This window comes from Terrapene carolina, unplaced genomic scaffold (genome assembly GCF_002925995.2).
Source record: "Terrapene carolina triunguis isolate 2854851 unplaced genomic scaffold, T_m_triunguis-2.0 Scaffold58, whole genome shotgun sequence".
NCBI classification, from domain to species: domain Eukaryota; kingdom Metazoa; phylum Chordata; order Testudines; family Emydidae; genus Terrapene; species Terrapene triunguis.
This window is the reverse complement of record NW_020664409.1, coordinates 100,659,823-100,683,080: the sequence shown is the minus strand read 5'-3', so window position 1 is coordinate 100,683,080 and position 23,258 is coordinate 100,659,823. Positions and strand designations below refer to the sequence as shown.

The 23,258-nt window shown below is 40.5% G+C and overlaps 1 protein-coding gene across 2 annotated transcripts in view; it reads left to right on the top strand.

Moving 5' to 3' along the window:
• Positions 1–23,258, top strand: part of ZFAT (zinc finger and AT-hook domain containing) — a 125,518-nt gene that overhangs the window by 70,511 nt on the left and 31,749 nt on the right. For both annotated transcript variants that reach the window (XM_026646675.2, XM_026646678.1), the window contains exons 10-12: positions 3,632–3,805; positions 10,442–10,530; positions 18,194–18,332. In XM_026646675.2, the coding sequence (XP_026502460.1) occupies positions 3,632–3,805; positions 10,442–10,530; positions 18,194–18,332 (402 nt within the window). The remainder of the gene's footprint in view (positions 1–3,631; positions 3,806–10,441; positions 10,531–18,193; positions 18,333–23,258) is intronic.

The window sequence follows — 23,258 nt, the reverse complement described above, 5'->3', positions numbered from 1 at the left end:
TCAACACACTCTATGGTCCACAGTCTTCTGGGAGCTTTCCCCTCCTGAACTCTGATGGTACTGTGCTCCTTACAGAGAAGACGCAGATTCTCCAGAGATGGGCTGAACACTTTGAAGCAATTCTCAATCGCCCCTCAGTCATCAATGATGAGGCCATTGACAAGATGTCCCAGGTTGCAGTCAATGACTCCATGGATGCTTCACCAGAAGAGGACGAAGTGAAGAAAGCTATCAATCAGCTGTCAAGTGGCAAAGCCCCAGGGTCAGATGCCATACCAGCAGAGGTGTACAAAGTCGGTGGACCCGTGCTGTTATGGAAACTCACTGAGCTGTTTCAGTCCTTCTGGAAGCAGGGAACCATTCCACAAGAATTTAGAGACACGTCCATCTTGCACCTCTATAAGAGGAAGGGCAATCGCCAGGCATGCGATAATCACCGTGGAATCTCGCTGCTTTCTACAGCGGGGAAAGTTCTTGCACGGGTTCTGTTGAACCGATTGATCACTCACCTGGAGAAGGGCTTACTGCCAGAATCACAGTGTGGCTTCCGCAAGGGACGTGGGACTATTGACATGATCTTCGCTGTGCGTCAGCTACAGGAGAAATGTCAAGAGCAGAATCGTGAACTCTACACAACTTTTGTGGACCTCACAAAAGCATTTGACTCTGTCAGTCGCCAGGGCCTGTGGAGGATCATGTCAAAATTTGGCTGTCCAGACAGATTTATACGAATGGTACGTCAATTTCATCACGGTATCATGGCTCGTGTCCTGGATGACGGTGAAACATCTGAGGCCTTCCCAGTCACCAACGGCGTCAAGCAAGGGTGTGTTCTAGCACCCACTTTGTTCAGAATGATATTCTCTGCCACTTTGACTGATGCCTTTCAACACTGCACTGAAGGAGTAGGCCTGAAGTATAGAACTGACGGGAAACTATTCAATCTGAGGCGATTGCGTGCCATCACCAAGGTGAAGGAAACTGTACTTCGAGACTTTCTCTTTGCCGATGATTGTGCTCTGAGTGCTAGTACAGAGCCAGAAATGCAAGCCAGTATGGACAAGTTTTCAACTGCCTGCAACAACTTCGGTCTCACCATTAACATCAAGAAGACTGAGGTCATGCACCAGCCAGCTCCTCACGCTCCGTACTCAGAACCGTCCATCACTGTAAATGGACAGAGACTTCAGACAGTGGACCACTTCACGTACCTGGGCAGTACCCTTTCCCGAGCAGTGTCAATCGATGATGAAGTAAACTGCAGAATTGCTAAAGCCAGCTCTGCATTTGGCCGATTGCGCTCCAACGTTTGGGAACATCGAGGGATCAGCCTACCAACAAAGCTGAAGGTCTACCGAGCAGTGGTGCTTCCAACTGTGCTGTACGCCTGCGAGACGTGGACTGTCTATCGGAGTCATGCACGAAGGCTCAATCACTTCCACATTTCCTGTCTGCGAAAGCTTCTAAAAATCAGATGGCAGGACAAAGTGCCCGATACTGATGTCCTTACTAGAGCCAGTCTGCCGTCAGTTCACACATTGCTGATGAGAGCCCAGACCAGGTGGGCCAGACATGTCGTGAGAATGTCAGACGAACGCATTCCTAAACAGCTCTTCTACGGAGAACTCACTCAGGGAAAGCGCTCCCATGGAGGACAAAAGAAGCGGTTCAAGGACACGCTGGAGACCTCATTGAAGTCCTTCGAGATCAACACCGCCACATGGGAAACCTTCGCACTGAACCGTCCAGCATGACGCAGCCTCATTCACACAGGCAGTAATACCTCTGAGGCGAGGCGTATTGCTGAGACTGAAAAAAAGCGTGAGCTGCGCAAGTCCAGAGCTGCTTGTACATCATCGACAGGGCCATTACATGTCTGCCTGACGTGTGACAGGACGTTCCACGCCCGAATCGGACTGATCAGTCATCTTCGGACGCACAGAGCCCGGTCATTGAAAGAATGAGTTGTTGAGGTCTTATCGATAACGATGGATGAACATCATCAAAGACAAGTCATAAGTAATGCAGAACTTGTTTCTGATCCCTCTTTGTTTACGAATGAATGAATTGCTGTAAATTCAGAAAGTGTTGCCTGCTCAAATAAATCTGAATAAGGAAGGGTGAACTAAATTCATATTATAGTCAAAATAAAGCCAGTGATTTGCAGTAATTGTTCAAGAATAAATTCACTCCATTCACGTGTCCAGAAAAACATGAAATGAAATGTATTAATACATCAATTGAAATCCATTTGCATTTGTGAATGTTAATTGCTTACATAAGTCAATGAATAAGATGGAGAGTATATTAGATGAGTATAGTGAATATAGAAAACGTTGAAAATCATGAAAAAATGCTGCTGGTGTGTCCAGGCTTGTGCGGACAACATTTAGCTGTCTAGAAATTTACAAGTTACAAATCATCTCCGGATGGAGCTGGGTCTGGAGAAAGCTGGTTCATCCTCAGGCTGATAGGTTCATTCACTAAGTGGAGGATGGCAGCCATTCTATTCTTTTAGTGTCTTCAGTCCATTAATAAATCATGTGTGAGCATCTGATTGTGACCTAGAAGCGGAGTGTTTTTTCCATACTATTTTACTTACTTCCTGTATAAAGGGTATAATGGGCTGAATACTGACTGACCAGCTAATATATTGGTACCCAAATACTAGACTCATAACAGTATTTCAGGCATTTATACTAGCACTGTAGGTCCCCATCTCTGCCTTAATGATGAGCTGATATGCCTGGTCCTTGTGAACTATAGTTCCTGCCTCTCATCAGCCTAGTGTGCTTTAACCCAATGGTTCTCAAAGCCGGTCCGCCGCTTGTTCGGGGAAAGCCCCTGGTGGGCCGGGCCAGTTTGTTTACCTGCGGCATCTGCAGGTTCGGCCGATCGTGGCTCCCACTGGCCACGGTTCGCCGCTCCAGGCCAGTGGGGGCTGCAGGAAGCAGCGTGGGCCGAGGGATGTGCTGGCCGCCCTTCCCGCAGCCCCCATTGGCCTGGAGTGGCGAACCACGGCCAGTGGGAGCTGCGATCGGCCGAACCTGTGGAAGTGGCAGGTAAACAAACCGTCCCGCCCCGCCAGGGGCTTTCCCGGAACAAGCGGCGGACCGGCTTTGAGAACCACTGCTTTAACCCACAAAGTCTCTGTCTGCCAGAAGGATGGAAACCATCCACCCTGATTTGTGGAAGAAGAGGGTGTATGGGAGAAATCCATCTTGAAACAACAAAGTGAGCAGGAAATAAGGCTCCAGGCCAAAATGTTCAAATTCTCATGCCTATATTAGGCACCTGAATCCACACATAGACACCTAAATAAGTGGTCTAAATTTCTGAGGTGCTGAGCATCCAGTACTTGCCGTTAAGTCAATAGGTGGTGTATGGACTCAGGAACTCTGAAAATCAGGCCACTTATCAAGCCTACTGAATCTAAGTATAAATTTAGATTCCTAAATGTAGGCATCCAAATTTGAAAATGTTAGCCTCATTGCCTAGGTTGTTTATACAGTCGGAACAATTTTTCTCTCCAGTAATCGCCCACTCCCTTTCCCCCACTAGCTCCAGCCAAAATATGCAGTTTAGAAATTTTATAACATAAGTGATGTATTTTTTTTAACTCTGTTGGTAGGTGTGAAACCATTCAAATGTTCTCTTTGCGAATATGCTACTCGCAGCAAGAGTAATCTGAAAGCTCATATGAATCGCCACAGCACTGAGAAAACGCACCTCTGTGATATGTGTGGAAAAAAGTTCAAATCAAAAGGCACTTTGAAGAGTCATAAACTCCTCCATACTGCTGATGGTGAGTGGATGTTTGACAGATTGAAGTTTATGCATTTGGGTGCTAGATATTGTCTAAATTTTAGCACATTAGTGGCAATGCAATTTTCCTGTGATCAGTGAGCCTGTATATATCAGATTTTCTTTACTCACAAGAAAAATTTGGAGATATGGAGTGTCACAGTTTAGGGCAACTACACCTGTATTTTCCCTCCGTAGTCCCTTAAGGGCACCCACTCTAGGCTCCCAGGTCCTCAGCTGTCACCTCTCTTGAGCCCAGATCTGCCTCTCTGTCCTTCCTGACTGGGGCTTTTCCAGGCTGCAGAGTTCCCAGCCTACATGGCAATATTCTCAGCAAGCCAGACTGTCTAACAGGCCAGTATCTGTGCTTTGCTTTCCCTCCCAAGGCTACGCACAATGTAATTTCCAGCAGTTATAAGTTACCACACAACTCTTTCTAAGTTAGCACATATATTCTTAAGGTGAAAAGCATTACAGAGAAGACATATTAAAAACAATAAAAGAATGTATTGCTTGCTAACAAAACTTTCCAGAGGTCACCTCACTCTACCCTCAACCTCTGGTACATCAGTCCTTCAAAACCACAACTGGGTTTTCCTGTGGTTATAAGTTCATAAATGTCTCAGATTCAGAACCAGACCCACCATGAATAGTTCAGTCTTTCCTTTATACAGCTTGGGTTTTTGATCTTGGCCTCATGTAACAGGTGATGAGACAAAGGCCCACTCCTGAGGGCATAGCTTCAAAAGGCTGTTTTTTTACCTAACCAGACATGGGGAATTTGCATTCACCTCCCCCTAGATATTCTTCAGAAAAAATACTTAACACTTTTTGTTCCAAGAGTCCATTCTTCTCTGGCACATTGTTCAATATAGTCCTCTGAATTCCCAGGTCTCCCATGTGTTGCATCTCCCCTATTGAGAGGTTACGTAAAATCCCAGCCCACACTAATATATAAACCATTAACTTAATACAATAGATCCTAAAGATACTTAAACTTAATTCAATAAGATCTCACAAGGATATGGCAGGAAATTGCCATATCTGTTGCATGGAGCCATTGAAGATGTCTCATGATTAATTTGTATAAATGGAGAGACAGCTGACTACCAAAGATTCGATCTTCTAAAATGCTAGTTTGGCTTCTTATCCTTTAGATATAGAATTCCATATGCACAGCTCCTGTTGATATCAGTGGGAGTTTGGCAAATGGAAGAATTGCAGGAGCAGGACCTTAATCTTTCTTTATGTGAAGATATGGTCTTATGTTGCATTTGCCCAGGGCCGGCTCCAGGGTTTTTGCCGCCCAATAGGCAAAAAAAAGAAAAAAAAAAGAAAAGCCGCGATCGCGATCTGCGGCGGCAATTAGGCGGGAGGTCCTTCGCTCCGAGCGGGAGTGAGGGACCGTCCGCCGAATTGCCACCGAATAGCTGGACGTGCCGCCCTTCTCCAGAGTGGCCTCCCCAAGCACCTGCTTGGCAAGCTGGTGCCTGGAGCCGGCCCTGCATTTGCTACACGCAGTTAGCGCTCAGTGCTTAGGCAGTGCAGTATTGGGTGGTACAGAAAAACTTGACACTGTTCATATGCGAATCTTCAGTCTGATTTAAGTTTTCAAATGTGAAGAATATTGTCTCATATTGGTTGAGAAAATGTACGCAAAATATAAAAAGGAAAACAATGTTTGAAATAAATAAATTTCAAAATATGTCAATTTATTCTTTGAGTGGGATTTTCAAACGGGACTCAGTGATTTAGTAGCACAAGTCCCATTGACTTTTACTATGTATTCAGTAGCCTGTGGTATGTTTCTATGTTATAATTGATCTAGTCTTTTCAAATATAATTCCATTCTATCTTTGTCAGGTTTTTAATATCAGTTTTATTTCATATATACATTTTTGTTAATGCACTAACATTGTCTTCTAATACTGCTACTCTTTTGCAATCTCCCTTTCCATCACTTTTGATAATTTATTTTGAAATTAGATTTTCATTACAATGTATACTTCACAATAGAGGATTTATATTTCAAATTTATCCCAATGTCCCAATGAAACCAAAATAAGAAGATGTAAACAGAAATGTTGTGGGTACATGTAATTATTGTAATGTTCACTAGAATCACTAAAGCACTCCCAATTGCTATTTTCCTAAAAAAAAAAAAAAAAAAAAAAATTAAAAATTCAATAAATAGTTGTATTTTCCAGTAGCCCCAATGTAATTGGATCCAGAGGACCTCATTTTAAAGCCTGACCCAAATCCAAGCACGGCCAATCTGACCTGAGAATCTCAAGTCGTTTTGAAACTGACCCTACCCAAACTTGCCACTTCCCCCCAAACTTGGGTCAGCACCACTGCCTCGTTCTTGTGGCTCAACCTGGTAGGGCCCCAAGCCTGTGATCCATCTCTGACTGCCTCCTCTCTGTGGGGTCAGTGCAGCAGTGGTTGTATGCTCCGTTCCTGCCAGCCACCGTCACTGCCCCTCTGCATTGTGTGCACCGCAGAGTGAGAGGTGCTGTCACTCGTTGGCATACTCATTTTGCAGCGCATACAGCATAGCAAGGTGATGGCAGCCAGCAGGAGTGGGGGCATGCCAACTCCGCACCAACACCACAGGATAAAAGGAGGTGTTCAGAGGTTACTCGACCTAAGAGGGTTAGGTTGTTTTCCTACCTGACCTGAACCCGACACTTGTAGTCAGGTCCAGTTACGTTGGGGTCAGGTTGCAGGGCTCTAACCGGATTGACACTAGCACAATAATATAGTATGGCTGTATTTTGGAATCAAATCAATAACTATCAAATAAAACCCTCCTATGCTGAGCTGTGTTTATCTTTGATTTTTGTTCATATAATTGAGTCAAAAGGAAATTTTGGGATGCAATTTACAAAGAAACATCTTCCGATTTTCACTGCATGCTCATACTTTGTATAACCAGCTACTGGGTAAGGGTAGGTTTTATTATGAAAATATAGTAAAATCTTATTTTCTCTTTCGCTCTTATGGCTTAATTTAAAAAAAAAAACTACCTTTTTGTGTTTTCATTCACAAATTTTCATGTACAATTATTTTCATGTGCAGATAATAAAATTTGAACATGAAAATGTTATTTGTGTTTGTAAATCAGGCAGTTCAATGTCTGATCTATTTCATGTGTGCAGCTAAGTGATTGTTGTGCTACTTTATAGACTGAGTTGACCTTAACTTGACCATAATGAGAATAGGGCTATAGTCACACAGGCTTTGCCTAGACTAGGTTATAAAGGTGTGGTGTTAGGACATGTTAGCTAAGGTGTTTTTACTAACATCTTCCAAAATTCTAGCATAGACTAGGTGCTATGTACTTTAACACACGACCTGGTCGAGTTGAAGCCTTGGCTACAGGTAGGGTTGCCAACCCTCCAGGATTGTCCTGGAGTCTCCAGGAATTAAAGATTAATCTTTAATTAAAGATTATGTCATGTGATGAAACCTCTAGGAATATGCCCAACCAAAATCAGCAACCCTAGGTACAGGAAAAACAAATATATGCCCAGTAGCCTTTATTGTCAGGGCTCAGACTGCCATCTACCTCTGGAGTATATGAGATGGCTTTGTTTTTCCAGCTGCTGCTGTTTCTCGGTGATGTAAATGTACTGGGTCTCCTCCTTTTCCATTGCCTGCTTTTTCCTCTTTATTTCCTTTCCAAAATTCTATATGCGAAATCCTGCCCCATTGAAATCAGGTGGGAGTTCTGCCATTGACTTCATCAGTATCAGGGTTCCACCCTAGATATGTCAAACCTCCAGGTGTTTTCAGTTATCCCCCTCCTTAATCCCACCCCTTCAAATGCTGCACGTACTTTAAGCACTGGTGGTAAGTGGGATAACATTTCTAGTTGGAGATGTGTTGTATGATTTGTCAAAGGATTTTCAGCCTCTTGAGTGGTGACACCTTCAATTGTATGGTGCCTCCATCCCTTCAAATATTACTAACACAGTCCAGTGTTGTTCAGTTATTCTACAAATAAACAGAATGGGTTTGAAAATCGCTTCACTGTTTCTGTCTTGTCTTCCTGGCTTATGAATTCAGGCATTTTTTGTTCAAACTTCAGCCCTGCAGGGTCAGTTTAACCACTAGAAAATAAAGTGGGGTTTTTTTTCTCTGCTTTATTCCTCTCAAGAGTGATATGACAGAAAACAATTCAATCGTCTAGGCTGATTACAGTTTATGAGTAGAAATGAAGCATAGAACCTGACTTTCATTATTTTAATTAGGTAGCAAAAAAATTGTGTCAAGATTTTTCTTAGCTGTTTTTATTGGAGCTGTCACTTTCAGTATAAAACATTTGCAACTTTTATTAACAAGATTCTGAATGTAAAGAAACTGCCCTGTTTCGTGACAAGTTGGAGTGAATCTGCCTTTTCCACTTTTGCCTTGGTCCTTTTAGTTTTTGACAGCTTTTCTAACAAGCATTTAAAATTGTTTGAACAAATGAAGCTCTGTGGTATGGAAATCCTGGAAGTGGGAAGATCTCTCTCTCTCTCTCTCTCTCTCTCTCTCTGCATTTCAATATTCCCCATCCTTGTGGTGTCTGAACTCATAACTAAGGGAGGAAGATGAAGAATGGAGGAATAGAGAAGAGCATGGAGAAGGGAGAAAGAGAGAATGAAAGGAAAGATGGAGAATATTTGTTTTCAAATCAAGAGGAAGGAGAATATAAAGAGAAAAACAAATGTTTTAGAAAAAAAAAGTGAATGGTGGGGAGATAGGGTCATAGAATGAGTTTGAGAGTTCCAGCATAGCACTTCCTAGCTTTTGCAAAGCCTCAAACAAGAGATCCTCTCCTTGAAATGTAAGAGAGATTTCAGTCCCATTGGTGAATAGGGTCATGAAATACATTGTTTCCACATTTGACTATCTTGATCCCCCCCCTCTTCAGAATGCCCCTACTTCACAGACTCATAGATTCAATATTTTCATTAATGATTTGGATAGTGGAGTGGAGAGTGTGCTTATTAAATATGTGGATGATGCCAGGATGGGAAAGGTTGCAAGCACTTTGGAGAACAGGATTGAAATTTGAAATGACCATCATGTTCCTAAGTAAATAATTCCAATACTGTAGTTAATTACAGCTACTGTTAAAAATGTTGTGCCTTATTTGTAGTCTGAATTTGCAAAGCTTCAGCTTCCAACCATTGAAATTCAGGCTATGTCAATCCATTCTCCAGTGTTCCAAATGGGTGACAGCAAATTATATCTTTTTGGTCACTAAAGCTTATGCCCAAATACATTTGTTAGTCTCTAAGGTGCCACAAGGACTCCTCATTGTTTTTGCTGATACAGACTGACGTGGCTACCACTCTGAAACCTGTCACCAACTACATGGTAGATGCCCCCAAGATAACGCACTTGTCTTCTAGGCATCAACAATAGCTTGAAGTTGCTGTCATCTAAGTGACCAAGTAATACGGTGACCAGATAACACTTTTACATGTCCCTGGTTTCTAGGTAATAGATATTTTTCCAGTCTGCCTACAATACTCCTAGTCTTTTAGTTATGGGCTCCTTTTGAGCACAGACTGGCAAGGCAAGGTAAAAAAAAATCATATTCACTATAGTTTGTTTCCTCAGTCCCACATTGAACCCAGGCATACGGAAGTGAAAGGTCTGAGCATAAAGCTTCAGTACCACTTGGCATGTTAACATACTATTTTATATTTATTTTGCTTATTTCTGTGTGGCAGCTTTTGGGGTTTTTTGTCTTTGTTTGCAAGGATCCCTTTCAGGACTGTTTGAGTCATTATTTTAAGATTGTAGTGAAACATGCCAATAAAAATCATTTGTTGAAGACCAGCTGCAATAATTTATAGTATTCTAAAAATAAATCCGGTGCGTGTCAAAAATAAAAAATGTACATGAGTCATAACAGTTGGAAGATTGGGACAGAGATGGAACAAGCACCTGCAACAGGTGTGTCTGAAGAGCTACGTTATTTACAACCAAATAAATGTGCTTACAGCTATGTTTTTGCAAAGCAGCAGTGACGTCCACTGGCCGTTTACGCTAAAGGGTGTTCTTTCCCCAATGGCTATCCCAAGTAATATATTCACTGTTTAACACTTGTAATTAAAAATAGCAGACAAAGGCCTGGTCCACACTAAGCCCCCAGTTCGAACTAAGATACGCAACTTCAGCTACGTGAATAACGTAGCTGAAGTCGAAGTATCTTAGTTCGAACTTAAAAGTACTTACTGCGGGTCCACACGCGGCAGGCAGGCTCCCCTGTCAACTCCGCCTACTCCTCTTGCAGAGCAGGATTACCGGCGTCGACGGCGAGCACTTCCGGGATCGATTTATCGCGTCTAGACAAGATGCGATAAATCGATCCCAGAAGATGGATTGCTGGCCGCCGAACCAGCGGGTAAGTATAGACTTACCCAAAGGCTCTTTCTGTCCTATTCTATTCAGACCTATTTGACCAGAATTTTGCAAAATGTGCCTCTCTATTGATACTAAATTCTAACAGATAAGTTTACAATATTTGGTTATCCTTACTCTGTTAACAATCATCTTTTTCATGAAATATCATTGATAGCTTTCTGTATTTAAATATGAAGAGGCAATCTGAACACATTTTCTGTTTCTGTTTCAGGAAAGCAGTTTAAATGTACAGTGTGTGACTACACTGCAGCCCAAAAGCCACAGCTCCTACGTCACATGGAACAACATGTCTCTTTCAAGGTAAGAGCGCAAGTAAGCTATGATTAATTAATACTCGTGTAGCAATAAAGGGGTCTTCAGACTGCACAACAACTTTCAAGAGGGATGTTCTTATTTCTAGTGATATAACATATGATATTTTTATGTTTCTAATGTTAGAAGGGGGATTTTGACTTTGGCATTTAAATATTAAGCAACATTACTTGAAGAATACACTCCAAACTGTGCAACAACATGATGGAATCATTTTGTTTATGGAAATTTATATTTAATTTTTTTTTTTTTAAAGTATGTATTTTTCACTGCAAAATAAACATGACTATTTAAATCTGTATGTTACAATTTCCTAGTAAAGTAAGAAGTGGTCTTCCATCGATTATTGTTCACTGCCCCCTTTAACTTTCTTTGAAAGATGGCCACCTTATTTACAGTAGATGAGTTCATTTGTTTTCAAAGGACATTAGGGACAATGAAATCTAAAACATATCTGTCTGTCTAACGTGTGTCTCAGAAGGAAGCTTGTTAATGTATCTGTGAAGCACTTAGATTGGAGATCAGTTTATATTAATAAAATGTAGCAATACCTTACTTAGTCCTAAATATTACAGTGACTCTCAGTGTGGTAGAATATGATGTCATGAATATGGAGGATACTATATTCAAAGAATGAAAAATGGCATTTGCTTTCATTTTCAGCAAAATCCAAAATTTTATCTTTAAAGAAAATGTTCAGTATAGTTTAACACTTTTATCCTGACAATGAGTAAACCTCTAAGCCATTCTACAAAGATGTTATGCCTTTTTTTGGAATTCATCAGCTTTCAGTACCTAATGACTTATTTTGCTTCTTTAAAGTATCATTTATATTTTATCATTTATATCAACATTAAGCTTGCTGCCTGTCTAAAGCAGAAATTAAGACAGTCCCTGGCCCAGAATTTAAATTCTAGAAGACATAGAAAGAGAAAATGAACAGAGACATCCAGAGGAAGGCATCATTTTATATATATATTTATAATAATTTCATTCCTTTTGCATTATATTTGTATTTCCAGCATTTTTTATGTAGGATGGGAATTCAACACTTTCATTTTCTGATAGATTTAATTTAATGATAGACACACAACTGTGGTGTAATACATCTGAGAAGTTGATTGTTTCTAATAGAATGCAAAACTGCTGCAAGATGCTAAATAAGTCTGTGACGGGTTGGATCACAAAAACCCCCTTGGGAACTGCCAACTGATGTGCCAAGACTACTTCTGCCCCTGCTTTCCATGCCCTCCCAGCTTGGGACTTCAGTGCCCAGCCTGGTTTGAGCCAGACCCGCTAGCCTGCTGCAAACCCAGACCCAGGTCTGAACCACATGCCCCAAAGCTGCAGGCTTAAACTGAAAGCAGCTTAAGAGGTGTTCCTGTCTTTAACACTCAGATGCCCAACTCCCAGTGGGGTCCAAACCCCAAATAAATCCATTTTTACCTTGTATAAAGCTTATACAGGATAAACTCATAAATTGTTCGCCCTCTAGAACACTGATAGATATGCACAGCTGTTTGCCCCTCCCCCCCCCCAGGTATTAATACATACTCTGGGTTAATAAGTAAAAATTGATTTTATTAAATACAGAAAGTAGGGTTTAAAAGGTTCCAAGTAGTAACAGACCGAACAAAGCGAATTACCAAGCAAAATAAAATAGAACACACAAGTCTATGTCTTAATACAGTAAGAAAACTGAATACAGATAAAAACATCACCCAGTAAGCTTCCTTTTACAGACTAGTCTCCTGCTAGTCTGGGTCCAGCAATCACTCACACCCCCTGTAGTTATTGTCCCTTGTTCCAGTTTCTTCAGGTATCTTTGGGGGTGGAGAGGCTATCTCTTTAGCCAGATGAAAACAAAATGGAGGCGTCTCCCACGGGCTTAAATAGACTTCCTCTTGTGGGTGGAGACCCCCTCCTCTCTCCTATGCAAAGTCCAGCTCCAAGATGGAGTTTTGGAGTCACATGGGCAAGTCACATGTCCATGCATGACTCAGTTTTTACAAACAGCAGCCATTGCTTACATGCTACCTTGCACGTCCTCAGGTTGACTTCTTATGTGGATTGGAGCCTTACAAGATTCATTGTCCTTTAAGTGTTTCTTGATTGGGCACTTAATTTGCACATTCCTTTCTCAAGAAGCTGACCAAATGCTCTACTAAGGCTACTTAGAAATCAAGCAAGTGTACAGCCAATATTCATAACGTCAAGTACAAAAATGATGCATACAATAGGAGGAATGTATTCAGTAGCTCATAACCTTTACAGAGATATGTTACATGGCATATGTAGCATAAAACATATTCCAGTTATGTCATATATATATACATTCATAAGCATATTTCCATAAAGCCTTATGGGGTGCAACGTCACAAGTATGAAAACATTTGTAACAAGTTCTTTTTTGTTTGTAAATGTTTCTTTGACAAAACTGGTAGGAGATTGAGATAGATGCTTGAATTCTGGTTTCATTGTTTAAAAATAAATATTTTATTTTGGGACAAAAATATTTAAAATGCAGTACTTGCAATATAGCTTTGTCTTGGTAGACCGCAAGATAGAATTTAAATTACCATGGCCTGCCACCCTACTGTCAGCCTGCCTTGCAATTGGAATATCCAATGAATTGTTAAGAGCTTAGTTTGTCAGAGATCCTTACAAAATAAAGTGTGTTCGTGAGTGCACTCCTGCCTGTGGGATCATTGCATGTGCATAAAACTCAAGTGAAGATATACAGTCATGTGGTCTGTCTATTTAATTCTAATCTATTCTATTTCTAAATCAAAGTGGTTTCTAAGCATTTTGAGATGGTAGTTGAGCCAGGAAATGGTGGTGAATGGCAAATGGTTTTTGTAATTTTGGCATTAAAGAATTTACAAAAAAGTGTGCAGGAATCTGGGATGATCAAAGTTTGGTCTCTGTTAGTGAGTTAATCCTTGTTTTCCTTTAGCTTGCTGCCTAATTGACATAACAGAGAGTTCTGCAGAGTATATAGCAGATAGTTTCTGGTTCTGGGCAGTTCCAAGTCAAGCCCTCTTGTTACAAGTAGATCGGTTTTGAAAGGAATTCCAGGGTTCCTGCAGCTCAGCCTGGTATGGCGAAACAAAACAGTCTAGTCAGCATGAACTGATCTGTGCTAATATGATATTTCTAATATGTGCATCACCATATCATCTAGACAGTAGTCTTGGACTGTTTTGTTTAGGGCTCATATCTTTATTAAAATTATAGAATAACAGAATATTTTCACTGAAGTCTAGAGGAAACCTTTTTCACTTCACAGGAGATACTGTATGCATCCAGTTGCAGAGCCGTAGTCAGTTTATTCTGTTGTTTGTGTGGATTTTTCACACAGCAAATGGAGAGCAAAAAGCAGTAGAAAAATGTGACTGTAAAACTCAAACTATTAGCAACGGGCTTGGGTGCAAATGTGCCAGAAAGTACTTTTAACTCATGTTTGGCTATATTAGATTTTATGTTGATGGTGACCCTTTAAGCAGTCAATCCATGTGTGTCACCATGATTGTCTCAAAACGGTTCTGTGAACTTATTCAATCTCTTATAACATGCAAGTCAGATTTACCCAATTGATTAGAATTATTTTGCATAGTTTTATTAATCTGCTGTCATACAGATATTGGACTCTGGTGAACAGTCAGGCTCTCAGATGCGCACACAATACTGATTCTTAGGGCTTGTCTACACTACCGCGGTAGTTCGACGGCTGGCAATCGAACTTCCGGGTTCGATTTATCGCGTCTGGTGTGGACGCGATAATTCGAACCAGGAAGTGCTCGCCGTCGACTGCGGTACTCCACGTCAGCGAGAGGAGTACCGCGGAGTCGACGGGGGAGCCTGCCTGCCGTGTGTGGACCGCGTCTGAACCGCGGTAAATTCGAACTAAGGTATGTCGACTTCAGCTACGTTATTCACGTAGCTGAAGTTGCATACCTTAGATCGAATTGGGGTGTTAGTGTAGACCAGGCCTTAAAGATCAAGATTTCTTGGTCTTTTGTCACAATCAGCAGAATTCATCTTATTCCAGCAATACTGCAGCCTTCTGTCTATCTCTGGTCCTTTCTATGGTAGGGAAATAATAAATTCCCCATCAGTGCTCACACCAGCTCAGTCCTATCAGAGCTTGCAGTGTTGGGAGCCATAGCATAGTAGGGCTTCTGGTGTTACAACAATGTTACAAAACCTCGCCTAGAGCACATAGATCGACATTGTGTTCAGAAACTCCTGCAGCAAACAGCAGCCCTTCTTTCTATATTTGGGCTCCTAATGTTGCTAACACTGGTGAAGCTGTGAACAGATATTGACAACAGGAGGACGTTTTTAGAAAAATTCCCTACTGTAGATAGGGCTTCTCTGTGTGTGTCTTTCTTCCTTGCACTCCTACCCCTTCAGAAACCCAGCTTTTCATATTCCCTACTGAGTTGAATACTGTAATTTATTATAATTAATTGCTTATCAAGTTTCAGAAGATGACATCACATTCTATCCATACTATTGGTTACCCTTAGACAAGTGTGGAGTAATTGACCCAAATTTAAAGAGGTGGTTGTTTACTCTGAATACTTTTGACAGGCTAATTAGCATAATTAGCACAGCAAATACACAATTGAAATCATTAACTGCAGAGGGCAGACTGTTCCGAGAGCTCTTTTTAATTACCTGGAGAAATACAGGTGAAAGCTCTGCTCTTTGTGTGCCACTATGTTACAGATCAAATAGATCTGATCCACTGCTGATTAGTATGTAATGACAAATTAACTTTTTGAAGCTTATATCCTGTGTTACAGTTGGAGAATGACTTTAATTTGCCTTATTTTCAAAATAACATGAAATATTCATGGTGGAGCTGATAATGATGCCCATTAGAAGACCCTCTTGAGCATAAATATATTTCAATGTTTTAAGCACTATTTAAAATTTTTAAATGTTGGCGCAAAGTTCAAGCAGTGTGCTAAATCAGCTGGATTCCCCATATATTTTTTTACTCTGCCTCTCCATAGAAAGATAGGATGCATTTAGAAATTGTTTGCCTTTGTTTAAATATTTTTTTTTAAAAACGAGGTGTACAGTACAGTTTTAGTATTTCTGTTTACTTACAAGGTTTACTGATATTTCTCCACCTGTTTTGTAAATGCATATGTATAATGGTAGTTTGTTATTGGCATCCTTCTACCCTTCACATATATTGTCTTTGTGAATATGTCAGGTTAATATTTAATATTAAGCACCATGGTGCGCACATATGAAATAATGGGTCTAATTTTCAAAATTGTGTGTTTAAAGTTTGGCACATAAATAGAGATTTGGATGCCTAAATAAAAATTTTAGCTGCTTAACTTTAGGGTACTATAATTGAAAGTTGGGATAAATAACACTTCTGTAGAGTCTCTTTTGTGGCTCTTTAATGGGGTGTACAAACCCTCACTATGGCCGAGATAGTGGAAAGCCTGGAGCAGTACTGGGCCAGGAAAGCTCCGCCCCATAGTCACTGCTGAGCATACTCCTGGGAAAAGGAGCTGTATAAAGAGAGCTCCAGGAATCCAGGCAGTGAGGCGGACAGAAGCCATTTCCTGGAGGACACTGTTCTGCAACAGTAGAAGAAGAAGGTCTTACCAAGAAGGTCCAGCTGTGACCTTTCCTCCTATTTTTTGATATCACCCCAGAGGTAGGGAGTACCATGTCCAGGGCCACCAGAGGTCACCTGCATCCATTCTGAGACTCGGGGGTTTGAGTAAAGGACTATAACACAACAGCAGCCATGCACCACACTGCGGCATCCAGTGTGGTAGGAAGTGTCCCAATGGCATGTGAGCAGGAGGTGGGTTGAACATAGGCCTTGCCCCGCTATCACACTTTCAAGGTCTCCTTATCCACCCCAGATTCCTCTATGATTGTCCCTTGGATGGGCAGAAATTGGGGGTTACTGACTAGGAGGTTGACCCAACTGAACCCCGTTCAGGACACATTGACCTAAAATAGATCCTGGAGCAGGAGGCCCTGCCAGTAGGCCTGCTGACCAAACAGTCCCTGCTACAGGCTCTGAAAACACGTTGCAAGAATTAAGCCTCACAACATATCTCTGGTGTAGGTAAAAGCACAGCAGCTCTACACTATAGTTAAGGATGGGAAGAGAAGAACACTTCATCCAATTGGAAGTGCAGGAGTACTGCAGGTAGAAAAATGTATTTATCCAGTGAATTTGCTAGAAAACTGGGCCTAATGCTCTTTCTCTTGCATAAAGCACTATGGGAATACAGTACTTCTATACTCCTCTGTCATTAGACCTCAAAGCACTTTGCAAACATTAATTAGTTTAGCCTCACAAAACCACTTTACAGATGGGAAAACAAGACATGGAGGGCCAGATCCTGAGCCCCACTGAGGCCTAATGTACATTTAAAAGTGTTGCTAGCATAGTTTACCAGGAAAACCCTCCTAGTACAGATACAGTTTACGCTGGCAAAAAAGCACTTTCTTGCCAGTACTTTTTATGCCTGTTGAGCAAGCAAAATAGTCTATATTGGCAAAAGAACTTCTGTGCTGATATAACTGTGTCTACACTAGGGCTTTTGCCAGTATAGAATTGTTGGAAAGAATTGATCCCCTAATAGCCATTTCTATACCGGCAAAAATTTCATGTAGACCTTGGCATAAGGCTGTTTTGCACCAGGGGTGCTGGAACTATGGGTGCTGGGGGTGCAGCAGCACCCCCTGGCTTGATGTGGTTTCCATCAGATACAAGGCTTACAGTTTTGTTCAATGGCTTTCAGCACGCCCATTATAAAAATGATTCCAACACCACTGTTTTGCACTACTCTGGAATCTTTGAACCTGTCTCATCTGGTTAGTTGAGGATTCAGCTGATCTGCAGGAATCTCCCTGTGAATTAGAACTGCCATAGCAGCTCATACATCGCCCACTATCCAGACATGAACAGACATGAGCTGTAAAGCATTACAAGACCGAGTACATTAAATTTTCACTCAAGAAATATGCCATTAAATTTTCAGAGCATTCATTTCACTGCTATATAGTTTAATAATTCTAAAAATGCCTACATTGTGACTTTCTTAATGCCTTCAACCTGCTCTACAATGCACTTGTAATTTTATAGACATTACCAAAACAAAACCCCAAAAACTTATTTATACAGAAAAGTAATATTTATTTACTGACCTGTAGTCAGTTACTCCTGTCCTCCCTTCCCCTTTCAAATCAAGATTATATATTGCCTACAGCAGTGAGAGACCCTGATCCTACTCAAGGTGGTAAGCAGTATATTTGAGAGCATGCCTTTGCCTGATCAGACCTGTAATTACCAATTGTGGAAAATAATTACTTAAAAACACAGTGTAGGTGTTTGTACTTGTGAAATAGTGTTGTGAAGATACATAGTTTATAGTAAGCGATTAAAAAAGCAACACATTTTCTGTAAGAGTTAGCTAAAACATACTTGTGTGTTGGTTTGAAAGGTCAGCTCCTGGAATAAATGAGACAGATATATGCCCTAACCAGTGTGAACCCTCTTGAATTTTGGGGAAGTTTGAGTCTGAATACTGCAGCTTGGACCCATCTATACAGAAAGCAGATGTGTATGACCAATTGTAACTCTCCTTTTTTTTGCTAGCCTTTCCGTTGTGCACACTGCCATTATTCCTGCAATATATCTGGCTCCCTTAAGAGGCATTACAACAGGAAGCATCCCAATGAAGAGTATGTTAATGTTGGTACTGGTGAACTTGCTGCAGAAGCCCTTATCCAACAAGGTAAATTTCCAGTTAAAAGCAGCACATCTGTCTGTTTATTTTCACTGTTGAAGCAAAGTTGATTTGAAGGTGAACTTTGAGGAGTGAGTTGCACAATTTAATTACATGTGTGAAAAAGTATTTCCTTTTCTAGGTTCTGAAATGGCAACATTATGATTTCATTCACTGTTCCCTTATTCCAGGGCTCGGCAACGTTTGGCACGCGGCCCGCCAAGGTAAGCCCCCTGGTGGGCCGGGCCAGGCCGATTTGTTTACCTGCTGCGTCCACAGGTTTGGCCGATTGCAGCTCCCACTGGCCACGGTTCACCGCTGCAGGCCAATGGGGGGTGCTGGAAGCCGCGGCTAGCACATCCCTCGTCCCGCAGCCCCCATTGGCCTAGAGCGGTGAACTGCAGCCAGTGGGAGCCACGATCGGCCGAACCTGCAGACGTGGCAGGTAAACAAACCAACCCAGCCCCCCAGGGGTCTTACCCTGGCGGGCTGCGGGCCAAACGTTATGAGACAGGGTGAACAGAAGTTCTCAATCTGTCTTCTCTACAGCATTCATTATTTTATATACTTTTATGAGGTCCCCTCTGATTCATCTCCTGTCTAAGGTAAACAATCCCATCTTTTCAATCTCTTTTCAAATGAGTAATCAGCTGATAAATTTTCATGATAGTTTTGAAAGATTGAGCTAATCCTGAGATGAGAACTGAGTGGCTGAATGGCACCAAATTAATCTCCCAATAAACAAGTCAAATCAAGAAAGGTAAACAAGTGCAGATCTGTTGTAAATGGAAAGGGCTTTGGCCTCACACTTAAGGATAATTATTCAAAGCATTGAATGGGGTTTTTAACCATTCAACTCCCATTGATTTAGGGGGAGATTTTCAAAGACACAAATTGGAGTTAGGTTCCTATGGCCCATTCACTTTCAATCGGAGTTGAGTGCCTCACTGCCCTGTCTTTGAATATCTTTCCCTTTAATGGCCATTTCATTGCTAAAGCCCTGTACGCTGCTCTGAAAATGTTGGGGTTATTACTTCTCCCTCTTGCCTATTCAGGTGGGGTAAAAATATGCTTGGTTTTCATTTGGAAATGGACTCTGCACTCTTGAACTGAAAGTCTGTTCCACTCTCAGACAACTGTCTTGGTTTCCAGAGTGGAAATTAATTATCTTAGTTGGCCTAGATGACCAACTAATATTGGTGAAAAGTGATTGCCTTAGCTTCTTGCTTGCAGCTGCAGTCGATTTGCATTATGTAAGCTGCTCTGGGATATCAAATAAACTGGAAATTGGAGAATGTAGGAAATGCTTGACATTCAAGATTAACCCTCAGAACCAAAGCAACAATCAAGGGAAGAGAGAAGTGTGTTTATACATATATATCCGTAGCATGAAATAATTCTGTTCATTGCAGATTTTTCTAAATCTAAAAGCTTTCATTCATTCAGTTCACTTCTTACATCCTTTTTATAAACAGTGGGCAGTGCTGCTAGTTCCTGTTGTCTGATTATTTACATTTGATAGCCCCCATGTTGTTAATTATTTATTTAGAAACCATAATTCTTTCTTTGCAGAGTAGCCATACCCAGATGCTGCTAAAGCAGATAGGTACAAGTCTACTATCTCCCAAGAGAGGTTTTGCTATTGTACACTTGGCAGATAGACCAAAGCGAACAATCTGATTGTGCAATCAGATAGCTTGTTGAGTATGAAGTGTATTTAGAGATTCAGGAAGCACAAAGCTCGTACAGTTCTGGTTCCTGGAGGGGAATAAAAGGGAAACTCAATTAAATATTATGTTGCATTGTGTTGAAAGTGCTGAGCTGTTCGGTAGAGTCACATTTCTTATTTTATTTTTGATCATTTCTGAGGTTTTTGTTTTTTTCCATTTTGAATGGAACATACAAAACTTTTTTTTTTAAATAAGTGCCTTTTGGAAACTTTAGAATTTCCCTTTTTGTTACAGAATAGATACCAGAATAATGCCAAAATATTAGATAATGAATAAAATATAATTCTCCCAAGCATGTCATTATTTCTAAAAAGCATTTCCAAATTATTCTTTTTACAAACAATCCTTGTCCATCAGAAATGCTAAACCACCTTTAAATAACACTGAAATTGTAACACAAGGAAAAACATTCAGAATTAAAAGTTGAGACTCCATCTTTTAACTTGTATAAATACCTTAATTGAAAATGTTATTTTCATGTCGACTATTAAAGGCTTCCCAAAGCCTTCTGAAAGTGCACGTACAGTACAAGAGGTGCAATGCTAATCATTCAAGGAATTACACAGCCAAGTGACACACAGCAGTATTTTATTTTTAGACTGCTATTAGAAATGTATAGCAGCAGTGAATGGCAAAAAAGCAGATACTTTCATACACTCAACTTTATAGAATTATAACTTACAACAAAATTGATTTTTTTTTAAATGTTTAACAATGGAAAATTAATATTCTAACAGTATGTCCAGCCGGCATAGGGCTCAAAAATATCTTGTGATACACTCTACACACTGTTTTTAATGTGGTTTTTTTTTAATTGCTTTTGGAACCTTGGTCACTTGCCTGGTTAGGTAATCAAACAGGAAAGCATGATATGGAGATAATCTCCAGATCTTGGGAGTCAGGAGGCATGGATTCTGTCCCTAGTTCTGCCTCAGACTTTCTTTGTGACCCAGGACAAATCACTTATCCTTTCTTTGTCTAAACTACAGATGACCCGCTTCCCCTCTCTTCACCCTGTTTCCCTCATATCTATAGTCTGTCTTGTTCATGTGGCTTATAGACTTTATAGGACAGGGACTTTCTATTTCTGTGTTTGTAGAGCATCGTGCAATCACAGCTGGGGCCTGTTGGTGCTACTGCAATACAGATAATACCTATCTCATGGGGATGTTGTGTCAGTAAATTGTTTTAAAAGTGCATTGAGATCCTGTGATGGAAAGTGCTATGAAAGTATATATTACATTACATTATATTATAGACACCAATATTGGTGTCAAAAGTGGATAAGGTATGTCATTCACTGACCTTTTCTATATCTGGCCCAAGTATTTAATGAATTGAGTAGAAATTAATTTTCCTGAGCTTCGATGCCAATTAACTGACACAGTTGTACATTAGCAGTTTGCGTATTTCCATTTGTTGTTCCTTAATTAGTCACAATGACAAAAGTTGCAGCTTTAATTAACGTGGTGTAATGTTCTAGTAATTTTAATTTAGAAGTAATATAGAAAGGTCTTTCTCCTATTAATGGAATACTGTGTGCAATGAGAACTTGGCTTGTAATCAGCCTACCAGAGTACACATCAAGCATTTAATTAGATAGCACTAGCAGGAGCCATCATTTGCCAGGGTAATGGATGATGATTTCTAGAGGGCCATCTGGTGGTATAGTACTTAAGGCACAAGGAGCTCCCCTAATATTTATATTTATATTTATATTTAATTTAATGTGGTTTACTCATCTGATACAACACACTGTAGTATTCAATCTATTTGTGTTTTTGGTTTAGTGAGGAAAAAAAAATCCAGTGAAAACGAACACTAGTTTGCATGACTGCATGCATCTAAGTTCTGATATTTGATCAAATTACTTTCATAAGAAAAAAGGTAAAAAATTGGTGAAATCTAATGTAGAAAGTGGAAGTTTATGATTTTGTCATATTGTACTAGTTTTTTTAATTAAGCTGCTGTGAGGACAGACTGTAAACAACTGTAAACAATGTACCATATCCGTTTAAAGACCATAATGAAAAGATACCCGTATTTACACTTTTAAAATGTTAAAATAAATCTATAGTTCAAACTCACAAAAGCAAAGATATTTAGGGTATGGTGCAGTTTCCATTGTATGTTGTCCTTGTTTTACTTTGGTATTGCAGAAGTCCCAGAAAAGTGAATAATCTTACTGGATGTACTGCTATGAAGTCTGATAATGCTGAACAACAGCCTTAAGGGAGATTATTATTTTTTTTATTAACAAAACATGGACCCAACTTTGGGAACATTTACAATATTAAGAGCATGACAGTATTTTAAAAAATGGTCAAACATCTACTTGACAGAGAACTCCACCACTCATAACATAAAAGCACTTCACCCCACTAAGGCCTTGCTTCGTACTTTGAGGGCCAAGAAACTGGGGCTGTATCAGGAAAAAGGGGAAACGACATTCAGAGACAAAGGCTGCTATGGCTCCAGTCCTGCAAGCTGTTGGGTGGAGCATCCAAATTAATCTTATCTGCTGGGATTATACATAATGAGGAGGTGTTCAGATACCTTGTTGATGAGTTCATAAAAAAAACAATAGTCTCTAAAGGACTGATCATGCTTTGAAGAGATGGAAGATATGATCTAATAGCCTTTCCCTCTCCCTAAATATTGTGATTCACATAGAAGGCTTTATATTACAGATCTGCCTAAATCAAAACTCAGAATATGGATATCCCCAAACGTGGAGGAATTTTGGGTGTGAATCTAGATGTAAACTTTTGGCTCATGCCTATCTCTGCTTTTTAGATTTAAAATCACGGCACGAATTCCATCTAGAAACAAATTGCTAGCCAGTACAGTCTACAAAGTATAATTGTATAAGTGGAACCAATGCATTCTGCACTTTTCTTTTAAGTCCCTAGTAATTTTTTTGGCCCAGCAGTGGGATGTGAAGGTCAGGATCAGTGTAGTCCTCTTCGGTGGAGAGGTTCATCTCTCACACGAGTGCTCACCGTCCTTCAAAGGGTTTCCAGTTGTGCAGCAAACAAAAAACACAGGTCCTTGCCCAGTAAATAGTTTGTTTACATTCTACCCTGGGGCTCACATGCCCCTCACAGATACATAAACTGGGTGAGGAGCAGATCCACTCAAAATTGTACCATACACATTGAAGTGGTTCAGCTAGTCTGATTATATTTAAAATAATAAGTGTTCA